We start from the raw sequence: 12,272 nt of genomic DNA on the forward strand, positions 1-12,272 counted from the left end.
AGCGGTCTCCCCTCCCGGTCCTGATCTCCTGCTCACTTTCCACTACGTAGGTGTAGGTATACTGCTCATTATTTTGCCTATGACTGCACTTTGCATGTATTTTACTAGGTATCTATCTGTGCAAATATACTATGCTTAGCACCTGCCTTAAAGAGGCTCTGTCACCAGATTTTGCAACCCCTATCTGCTATTGCAGCAGATCGGCGCTGCAATGTAGATTACAGTAACGTTTTTATTTTTAAAAAAATGAGCATTTTTGGCCAAGTTATGACCATTTTCGTATTTATGCAAATGAGGCTTGCAAAAGTACAACTGGGCGTGTTGAAAAGTAAAAGTCCAAGTGGGCGTGTATTATGTGCGTACATCGGGGCGTGTTTACTTCTTTTACTAGCTGGGCGTTCTGACGAGAAGTATCATCCACTTCTCTTCAGAACGCCCAGCTTCTGGCAGTGCAGACACAGCCGTGTTCTCGAGAGATCACGCTGTGTCGTCACTCACAGGTCCTGCATCGTGTCGGACGAGCGAGGACACATCGTCACCAGAGGCTACAGTTGATTCTGCAGCAGCATCGGCGTTTGCAGGTAAATCGATGTAGCTACTTACCTGCAAACGCTGATGCTGCTGCAGAATCAACTGTAGCCTCTGGTGCCGATGTGGCCGACACGATGCAGGACCTGTGAGTGACGTCACAGCGTGATCTCTGGAGAACACGCTGTGTGTCTGCACTGGCAGAAGCTGGGCGTTCTGAAGAGAAGTGGATGATACTTCTCATCAGAATGCCCAGCTAGTAAAAGAAGTAAACACGCCCCGATGTACGCACATAATACACGCCCACTTGGACTTTTACTTTTCAACACGCCCAGTTGTACTTTTGCAAGCCTCATTTGCATAAATACAAAAATGGCCATAACTTGGCCAAAAATGCTCGTTTTTTAAAAATAAAAACGTTACTCTTATCTACATTGCAGCGCCGATCTGCTGCAATAGCAGATAGGGGTTGCATAATCTGGTGACAGAGCCTCTTTAAAATATTGATTTATGCACTTTAGTTGTTTGTGGGATCTTGTGACCATTTTAACATCTGGGGGACCAGGCTGCTTTCATGTTCGGATTTCATCTCTTTATGAGGGTTCATTCTTTTTACTGTGTCTAGTTGTAATGTGTTTTTTCTGTGTCTATCTGACTGAAATAAAGATTGTTTGTAATTTTGCAAATACTTGGTCGTGACTTTTGTTCTTTTTCTGGTTTATTATATCAGTCACTGTGACCATTGGTACAATTTGGGGTATTGCTCGGTTTGCTGCAGAGTTGAGTAGGTGATTTATGTGAATGATATCATGATGTAGTATCTGTGGTTTTCCATAGGACTGCAGGTAAACGTGCTGAGTTATCACAGTGTACAAAAAAGTCCAGCTAAATTACAAACTCTACTCTGCTACATCTTTAAATACCATTGGCCACTGAACAAAGCATAGAACAAACACTTTAGAACAAATTCAACTCTGCTAAAATAATCACATAAATATATTTTATATTTGTCCAGTGTAAAGTCACACATGAATTGTTTTAACTCCTTGTTGCTAGTGAAAATGTGGGCTGTTCCCTAAATGTCACAGAATTAGAAGGGCTGTTAAAACTGTAGGGGCCCCTAAGGAAATGCCAGACCCCCTAAGTCAAGTTATACTAAGGACTACAAGGTGCTGTGTATGTGCCCATCCCCTCATAAGCACTTTCTCAGACAACATGGCTCGCCTATGAATTGCACATTGGAGTAGAAGGAGTAGCTTGGCACATAAGAACTGAAATGTAGTCTGAATAATAGTAAAGCTAGAAAACAAGTGTTCTAACACATAGCAGAGCTGGAGGGGTGGTGGTCTGGCACATGGCCGAACTGGGAAGGAGCAGTCTGGAACAGAGGGGAGGCTTTGCTGCCACAACAATTTTTTGCACTTTTGACATACATGTTATACCCCTATACCGACATATTTTCTGAAATTAGACACCCAGAACTTTACACTCATGGGCGCCTTCATGCAATTTTGCATCAAAGCGTAATATTTTGTAAAAAATGCATAAAAAAGAATGTTTATGACATCATCTCTGACCCAAGTAAAGCCTGAGGCGCACAACCCCTTCTAAAAATAAAAGTTCAAGTTGTGCAGAGTTCATGCATGTCCCTTTTACCTACGTCTGTATGCACGTATGATTAGACACAAGGAGTGATTAGATATGTAACTGCTCATCTCTCTCTTTTAGTACCAAACAAAAAAAAAAGGTTCCCCTTTAAATGTGACAATCATAGAGCACATATCCTCTCTCATTGGTGATAACCTCAAGAAAAGTTCCTTTAAGACCTACCCTCCCTTGCCGGGGGTCACTGGAGGCTGTACAGGGGGAAAGATTTTTCTACCTTCTGTGACTTGCAGCTTCCCCCATCCCCTCCAGAACCAGGCATTTATATTTTTCATCCAGCTCCCCGAATTCAAACAAATTCTGCACCCCGAATATTGCACCTAGAATATTGAGCCTGGTATCATTTGAAAGATAATTCTGGGTTTTAATATGATACCAAGATCTAAGCTCTTGCCCTTATATTCAAGCTGCAGCAAGCGTTTTAATTCTGGAGGTGTTACATACTGCCTTGGCAGGGAAAGAGGTAAAGGCTATGGACACTTTTAACATGAGAAAAAAAATCTTTTACCTGGAGTTAAAAAAAAAAATAGTTGCACTTAGTTAAATGGATTACCGGAATGTAAACATTTTTTAATAGGGACTGAAAATAAAATAAACCAAAAAAGCAATCCTTACCTATTCTTGCCCCCGGCGATACAGGGATGTTGCTCCGATGGTACTCCCTGTGGTTGTTTACATGTAAATAGCAGGTGACCACTGCAGCCAATCAATGGGCACTTCAGGGCTCACTGCTGACGAATCGTATTTCTGGCATATTGCCGGAAATACAGCATATGGCTGCTGAGCCCTCTGATTGGCTACAGCGTTCACATGCTTACGTGCATGTGAATGCTGCATTAAAAAACTAAAACACTATGCAGTAAGTGCTGTTTTTTGATCACCATGCCTCCCAAAATAATCAAGTAAAATCTACAGATTGCCCCACAAAAAAAAACAGCCCTCATACAAGTACGTCTATGAAAAAAAAAAAAGTTATGGCTTCCACAAGTCAGGGATGGAAACACATGCCAATGTGCAGGCCCGAGAACATTTCTTGAGTCTCAAGAGGTGTTTATCCAGACCCTTATATTTGGGAACCATAAAGTGGAGGGCCCATAAATATCTGCTGGAAGCGAGGGTGCCTGTATTATACCAGGACAACACTTTCCCAGCAAAATTCCCAAAAACTGCAAAGGTGCCAAATGTGGACCAAAAGGGGGATAAGAAAGGACATTTATCAGTGCGACACCGGCCTGTGCAGAAAAGATTGCTTCACAGCGTAACAAACATCCATGAATCATTTTACTATTTATTTACCCTATTATTATACCACCGTATTGTGCCCAGTATACATATGCCCCCATATTATAAACTGAAATTCCAGTAAAAACCTAAACAGAACAACTACCAAGCTAAATCTGCGCTCTAAAAGTCAAATGGTGCTCCCTCCCTTCTGAGCCCTACAACGTGCGCAAACAGCAGTTTATGACCATGTGTATGGCATTTCCATACCTGGGAGAACCCGCTTAACAATTTATGGGGTGTGTGTCTCCACTGGCACCAGCTGGGCACAACCTTTTGGGAACTGAAATTAAATTTCTGAGGAAAAATAGCAATTTTCACTTTGCACCATCCGCAGCGCATTCATTTATGAAAAACACCTGTAAGGTCTAAATGCTCACCACACCGCTTAATAAATGACTTTAGGGGTGTCGTTTCCAAAATGGGGTCACTTCTCAGGTTTATTTTACTATTTGACCTTAGAGCCTCTGCAATTGTGAACCAATACTTTGTAAATTGCCAAATCAGGCCTCAAATGCGCATGGCACGCTTTCATTCCCGAGCACTGTCATTTGTCCAGGAAAAATATTAGGGCCGCATGTGGGGTGTTTCTACAGCCAAGAAACACAGCATTATAGTTAGGGAGCTGTGTTTTCATGGTGGCACAAGCTTGTTGGGGTTCTTTTTCTCCATTATTCCTTGTAAAAACAAAAAATTTGTTAGCTAAAACTACATATTAATGGAAAAATGTTTTTTTTTTATTTTCACAGACCAATTTTAATCAATTCAGCAAAAAACCTGTGGGGTAAAAATGCTCTTATTTTAGTTCCAAAAAAATAGGTTTTGGAAATTTTCTTTAAAATGTGAAGAATGACTGCTAAACTTATAACCCTCCTAACATCCTAAAAAAAATATGAAAGGATGTTCAAAAAATGATGGTAACATAAAGAAGACATATTGGAATTGTTACTTAGTAATTATTTTGTATGGTATTACTATCTGTCTTACAATCACAGAAAATCTAAATTAAAAAAATGAAAATTTTTCTACATTTTCAATACATTTTGGAGTTTTTCATGACTAAACAGTAAATATATTGACCCCAATTTACCTCTAACATGAAGTACAATGTGTCATCAGAAAACAATCTCAAAATCGCTTGGATATGTAAAAAAAAGCATTCCAAAGTTATGACGGCAAGGGGTTCCAGATCACTTTCCATTAGAGAGCAGCTGATGGGCAATGATGAATAGTCTTTAGAAGGCAACTACAACATTGATGTCTGGAATTTGTAACAATGGAAAATGTATACAGGAATTAAAATGTGTTCATAAAAGGAATTGTTTAGAAGGTGCCTATGTCTATTTCATCAAGATTGTATACATTGCAGTATGCCTCAGGAAGAACCCATTATCCCAGGAGAAAGGAACATGTCTGGAGTATGTTGCTTTCTCCTATACAGAAATCCACATCTACTGAGAAACTTTCAGGAAAGTGGCTGCAGGATCACAATAACAGCAGTTTCACAACTTCTGGAATCTCCAGAATGTATTCATAATACATTTTTACAAATATAACATTAAAAATAACCCTATGTAAAGGGCAGGTTTACAACACTCAACATGTAACATAAAGACCAACAGATTCTATGAAAAATAACTCATCCAACTAAAGACAGTGAATAATCAACCATTCTCTACCATTGCACAGGGTCACAGTATACAGTACATCTGTCATATCGTAAGAAATAGAAATAATGACATATTATAAGAAACAAAATATATATAAATCATGCTATACCAGTATGAAATATGTCTTCTTTAAATGGGTATGCCAGACTGCAGAATTTTGCACCTATCTACTAAATAGGTGATAAATACTAGATCGGTGGGGGTCCGACCCTGGTTCCCCATCCCCCCTAGCCACAAGACAACGGCTAGGAAGAGTTTGAATGGAGCAAAGGCTGGGCATGTGCTAGACTGTTTCCGTCAGTCCCATAGACTATAAATGGAGGAGCACCGCGCATGCCCAGCCTCCTCTACATGCAATCTCCTCCTAGCTGTTGTCTTGCAGCTGGGAGCAGGGTCGGACCTCCACCAGTGGATAGGTGAAAATTGCTGCAGGCTGGAATACCCCTCTAAGCATGGAGCTATTTAAAACATCAGAGCTTTAAGGCTGTTTTTTTCTTTCAAATATTCACTCTTTCTGCTGAAAAAATATATAGTTGTTTTAAAGAAATACAATAGATGGTAGTGGAGGCATTTAGAAACATTTAGAAACAGTGTAGTAGCAATCACATAATTTAGAATATGGCCACCTGAACCTAATATTGGTTATGAGGTGGTCTGAAACACACCTCCTGTCTCATCAGTACCTCAGGCTGCTGCTATGTCCCTCCTTCATGCTTTGCACTGCAGCTCTGTGTGTTCTGATTGGCTACTATGTTTTAGCACAAGCCCTGCTTAAACTCATGGGGAATTTCATCGGATTAAGGATAGAAAAAAGACATGTAATTGGCAAATATACTGAGCCAAATAAGCCTCGGTAAAGGGGCAGCATGGAGATCTACTTTAAGCACAATATGTAGCTTTCTTTTCACTTACAGTAACTCTTGAAACATGAAGCTATGATTTGGAGCAATTTTAATGTTTGCTTTTTTTGAGAATTGCATAAATATTATTTTATATACAATGTCTATGTATTTGTTTATTACAAATAAAGAACAGCATATGTTACGTAATAAACGAAATATAAATCATATAATATAGAATTGTAGCCATTACAAGTGGGATGGATTAAATAACACGTCTACCTGTTAGGAAATTAAAGATCTCACCATGCTGTCACTACCAGGCACCATTAATGAAAGCTAGGTCCAACTTTCGGGGGTGTTACACTGGGGAACTGCCCAGAGCCCTCTTTCCAAGGACTAGACCCCCAGGAGCAACCTTAGAATGCAGCATGTAATCTTTTACTATCCCGAAACACCTGGGACTTTTCCATCTCCCCTTTCACCGCCCACTACAAACTCTACTATTTGGGCATTGTATGGCAGCATTATTTGGACAGTGAATAGTACTTTTGTATGGGAAATATTTAGCATAGTTATGTAGGCACTATATAGTAGTTTTAATTGAATATTGTATGTTGGTATTATTTAGGCATTGTATGGCAGTATTTGGGTATAAACATTAGAATATTAATTCCATGCGTATCTATTAACACGATAACTGTCTAAGAATGGTGATGGGGTGCGTCCCGAGTTTGCATGTTGCCCAGGGCCCCATTTTCTGTGAAACCAACCATGGTGGAAGCATGTTCAGTATTCTGTGTCTACGGATAGCACACCCAAACAGTAATGCAGGTGTCCTAAGGTGAGCTCAGGCAGAACGTAAACCTCCTGTGGAACAGACGGGCAGATTGTAAACAAATTTTACGTTTTCTAGAACTGCGCAAATCCCGGGAGCTAAAAATATAAATTTTTTTGGAATCTTTTCCATGATATGTATGAAAAATCTCATTATCTGGTGACTAAAACACCAAAACGGCTCGTGAAATCTACAGTAATATGTTAACCCAAGTATATCACTGCCTTAAAGAACGTTTACAAATTTATTTTTATTATAGATATCAACACTAAAATTGGGCTAGAACAGCCAAAATAGAACTAATAAAGGTGTAAGCAGAAGGACCAGTAAGGGAATGCTGATGAGGAATGCAGTACTACATATATCACAGCCTGCATGTCTGTAGACAGTCCCTTAAATTTATAATATAAGCCTGGTACTTCCTGCCACTAAGTCTGTGTCCCTATGTCTGCGTCCCAACGCGTTTCTGCTCCCTTAGTTTATGGGGTGCGTCATCAGGGGTCACAGTGGTTTGAGGTATAAACAAATGCACAGATCGGCCGGTTAGCACATGTTGCGTGCCATTAGACTTTCACATTCACCCGGCTCGTGCACGACACTAGTCAGCTGGTCGGACACGAGCCGAGTGAGTGCCGGCCTGAAATAGTCCAGAACCCCTCCCACCATCCGGGGGCACGACGCCACGCCGACCAATCCCAGTGAGTCACGTATCACGTCACCCACAAGGGGCGGGCCAGCGGAGACACAGCGAGACCGAGGATGGGAGGGGAAAAGCGTCCAAGGTAACCAGGGATACAAGGCGGCCATCTAGAATCCTGGCGAGACTTGTAAAGCAAAGCGAACAAATACTGGCAAAGGAGATATTATACTTGAAGGTGCCAGAGCAAAAACCCACATGCGGTCAGAAGCAACCTGACCTCCATGTGGTGAACCACCTTAGTAACAATTGTTACGATGATAAGTAGCTATCGTAAATAAACTGATGTATATGTATTGATCTGGTGTATCTGAGGGATAGCAACAAATATTAGGAGAGGTAACTTCAATCGCTGTTTCATGCATATGTAGTGTGTACCAATAAACAGCTCATGGAGCCAATAACATATATAGAGAAAGACTCATGTCGCAAGGGGAGGGTGCTGGCAACTAGATCACATGAATACTGCAAAGATTATGTTGGATAGAGTGGTCTGAAATTATTGATCTATTGTATTGTAATTGATGGATTCATCTTAATTTATAGAAAACAATTGAATGACAATTGCTCATTAAGGCCCGTAGGTTTCACGGTTTGCATCCGGAAAATCCATTGGGCCTCCTTCTGCAGAATACCTCAAACCACTGTGACCCCTGATGACGCACCCCATAAACTGAGGGAGCAGAAACGCGTTGGGACGCAGACTTAGTGGCAGGAAGTACCAGGCTTATATTATAAATTTAAGGGACTGTCTACACACATGCAGGCTGTGATATATGTAGTACTGCATTCCTCATCAGCATTCCCTTACTGGTCATTCTGCTTACGCCTTTATTAGTTCTATTTTGGCTGTTCTAGCCCAATTTTAGTGTTGATATCTATAACAAAAATCAATTTTTAAACGTTCTTTAAGGCAGTGATATACTTTCATTATTTAGGTGAACGTACATTTAGCAATATCGGCACAACATTTATTGTGCAGTGTAAATCCTTTATTAATATGTTAACCCCTGGCGTCCTCCATCTGTGGGGTTACAAACCCATTTTACTGTATACTGTGTAGGCAGTGATAACATGCCATCATCTGTATCAGTAGTGAAAGGTTAACACACTTTCTCTCAGTTTTTCCAGACAAATTGCAATAACGGCTCGTGACCACCATGACTCATAATTGTTTCTCCTGCTCAATGGGAATGTGAGAGAGTTTGTGGGGAAAAGGTTATGAAAGAAAAAATGTATACAGAATACTACAACAATTCTCCAGATTAATTTCCTGTAACGATTTGTCCACTTCTGAGAGCCCAAGAATATGTAAATGGATTTGCCAATATTTTACACAAAACATAACAAAGTGGTTAACAAGCAACTAAACCAATGAGACCTACAAGGCTCATAAACACCACTTCCAAAAAAGTCCTGCAAATCACATGGGTTTTAAAATATAAATAGGACAAATTAGTATAAAACTAGTGCGAAGTGAAAACCAGTGCAGCGGCTGCCTAAAGCAGCCAATCAGGTCACTACTTTAAGTTTTCCAAAAAAGTCTCCAAAAACATAAGAGCTGATATCTGATTGGTTGCTTTGGGTAACTTCTCTTTTCCTTTGCACTGGTTTTGATAAATCTCCCTCATTGAGCCTGTCCTAAGTAAAACCGTCAGTGGTACCCATAGAAGCCACTCCGACCATTTCTTCCATACCCTGCCCTGAAAAAAAAGAGAACTGTAATCTGATTGGTTTCTATGGGCAACACTGACTTTATTGTCAGAACAGTTGCTACGCATGCAGGTCATAGTGAGTAATCTCCGCACTCCTGCTGTATGTTTAATGGAAAGCAAATATTTATAAATTAACCAGTTTGTTGCTATGAAAGTTGTGCATTTGGTGAGGGAGGAGAAGTTATATTACTACGAGGGAAGGAAAATCAATCACTCTTAAAGATGGGGAAAGAAATCAGCTTTGTTATTACCTTGGTGAACATGGGTTTCCCATGCTGAGTGACCATGGTACATTGATCACAGTCCACGGTGATGGATGAGTTGTGGTATGATTCTTTGGAGTGCTTGAGAATGTAATAGAGATCAGTGACACCCCCTTCAAACACTGTGCTAAAGTATCGAGGAATAAGAGTCCTTCCAATTGCTAAAGAAGTAAAAGACAGAAAAAAAAAAGTAATGAGATTTCAAAACCAAGATCCACTCTGCTGGCTATAAGCTAAATAGAAGAATATTGTACATCTCCGGGATGAAATTGCAATAGATAACATTGAATATTGGCAGTTCATGTACTCGTCTAGTATCATTATTGTACAACATTGTTACACCTGCAAATTAATTGAAATCACATAATGCTACCAGTCATAGAAAACAAAAACATAATAATAAAAAAGAACATATATCTATGGGATAGTTGGGTGACGCCCTATTTAACCACTATTACAGCTCCCGCAGGTGTCACCCGTCTTCCCAGGATGGCAGTTCAAAATAATCATGTAGCAATGTGCGAACCAGGGATGTATTGCCGCACAAATAGGCAGATTGACTATTCAGAAAGCTCGTCGACAACCTGATGGGAGCAGTAATAGTAGCAATATTAGTAGTCACCCAGCTTTGCCAGGATAATAAAATGACAGTATAGCATTTTCAACAATTTGTCAGCAAAGGGCAATTTAAAGAATAAGGCCACACACAGTTTCCGATGATTTTTTTTGCTTAGCTTTTTTGCCAAAGCTAGCAGTGGATCGGAAAGGTAGGAAAGTATAAGGTTACATTCAGACGTGGCGGAATTTTTCAGCTGCAAATGTTGGTGCAGATTTGGGGCAATTACGCAACGAATCTGCACCAACATTTGCATATTTGACAGGTAATTTAGGCGTTGTGGATATCACAACGGACTTGCCATAGATTTCAGTTTTTGCATTGCAAAGGCTGAAATCTGCAGTAAAATTCCGCTTCTTCTCTGCAACAGACATTGCGGAGGGGAAATTCTGCACCGCAGCCTGATTTCCACACAGTTATTTTCTGCAACGTCTGAACTAACTTTCCTAAAAATGTATAGAAACAAATGTAAAAAACGGCTGCTGCAGAATTCCACTGTGGAATGTCCGCAGCGGAATTCAACAGCAATTCCGCAAGTCTGAATGTGCCCTAAAGAGAAGACTGATGCATCTCCCTTCTATTGGGTCTACTCCTGTGTTTGGCTCAAAAGAACAGAGCCAAAAACCGCACCAGAAAAATCATCATTGATGATTTATACGCCTAGTATTTGAACGTTGGATATAAAGATCTAGCAAAGTAGAATTTGTAATTTATCCGTTTCTTTCGTATTAACTCTCTGGTACATCACACGGCAGGTTTAATTGCAGTCCTATGTTACACATTGTGATAGCTCGATTAGTGTCAAACTCATCTCTGGACATTGACAAGCTCAGCTCTGCTACATACTGACAATAAAAGCCCTACTGTAAAAATGCAAAGTTTTATTTAACCAGTGTGGTCTAATTCCGCTTATGATGGTCTTACTCTATAGTGTTTTGCTTTAACAATTGTTTTTAATTGAAATGTAATTTATGTGGAGATTTACAGTAAACCATTACAGCTAATTATTAAGTTACTTGTATTTCTTTAATTCAAATTATCAAAAAATGGTGATGTCTAATTGGTTGCAAAACTTAAAAGGAAATCTCTGGTTTAGTACCACTTTAAATAATATAGAATGCAATTGCATAAATAGAAATTAAAGTTTTCCTTAGGAATGGAAGTGTTACTAGAATAATCTCCACGGCTACAGAAAATTTCAAATAGCCTGTTTTTTTGCCACAACTCATTTCTATATGTCATCAGCAGGGAAGCCCCCTCTATGAGCCAGAGTAAAGAGTGGTACCCGTCTATGTATTACGTAGTGAGCTATTAATTTTAATGGCCGGCATGTAGTACTACATTTCACCTGTAGCGGCCGCTCCAGGGGAACTGTATGACTGACCGCAGTATCACCTGAAGATAAGAGCGGATCGCCGGAGGTTTATCAGCTAATTGCCAGGCAGACTTTAATTTAATAAGGGTCTGTGTTCACCACATAACCCAATTTCTTAATATATTCTTTAACTACTTAAAGGGTATCTAAACGTTCAACAAACTTCTGACATGTCATAGTGACATGTCAAAAATTTTGATTGGTGGGGTCCGAACACTGAGACCCCAACCAATCACTAAAACAAAGTGTCAGATGCGCTCGTGTGAGTGCTGAGCCGCAGAGTTTCTGTTTGGCTTTTTCCGGAAAACCGATATAGCAGTGTACGGGACCATAGACTTTCTATTGAGCCCATACACCGCTTCATCGATTTCTGGAAAAAAACTAACAGAAACTAAGCGGCTGAGCGCTCACACAAGCGCTTCTGCCACTTCATTTTAGCGATTGGTGGGAGTCTTAGTGCTCGGACCCCCACCAATCAAAACTTCTGACATGTCACTATAACATGTCAGAAGTTTGTTGAACGTTTAGTTAACCCCTTAACGACCGACGTATAGTGTTTTTACGTTGGCCGTTCAGGGTAGTTCTTCTGAAGCGCCGCTTTTTCACGTCGGCACTTCAGAAGAACTTTCCTCGCATCGTGCGGGGTGCTTCTGAAGCCCGGGGCTGTTAGTAACATATCAACCCCTCAGATGCGGCGCTCAGATGCGGGCTCCCTCTTTCACCCCCGCGTGCATCATGCGGTGCCGATGGGTTCTATGGCAGCCTGGGGGCCTAACAAAGGCCCC

The 12,272-nt window shown here is 40.4% G+C and overlaps 1 protein-coding gene across 5 annotated transcripts in view; it reads right to left on the bottom strand.

Annotated features, from left to right (window-relative positions):
• LDB2 (LIM domain binding 2) overlaps window positions 1-12,272 on the bottom strand; it is a 318,333-nt gene that overhangs the window by 94,029 nt on the left and 212,032 nt on the right. For all 5 annotated transcript variants that reach the window (XM_075858397.1, XM_075858403.1, XM_075858390.1 and 2 more), the window contains exon 3: window positions 9,485-9,657. In XM_075858397.1, the coding sequence (XP_075714512.1) occupies window positions 9,485-9,657 (173 nt within the window). The remainder of the gene's footprint in view (window positions 1-9,484; window positions 9,658-12,272) is intronic.

Source organism: Rhinoderma darwinii, chromosome 1 (assembly GCF_050947455.1).
Source record: "Rhinoderma darwinii isolate aRhiDar2 chromosome 1, aRhiDar2.hap1, whole genome shotgun sequence".
Lineage (NCBI taxonomy): Eukaryota > Metazoa > Chordata > Amphibia > Anura > Rhinodermatidae > Rhinoderma > Rhinoderma darwinii.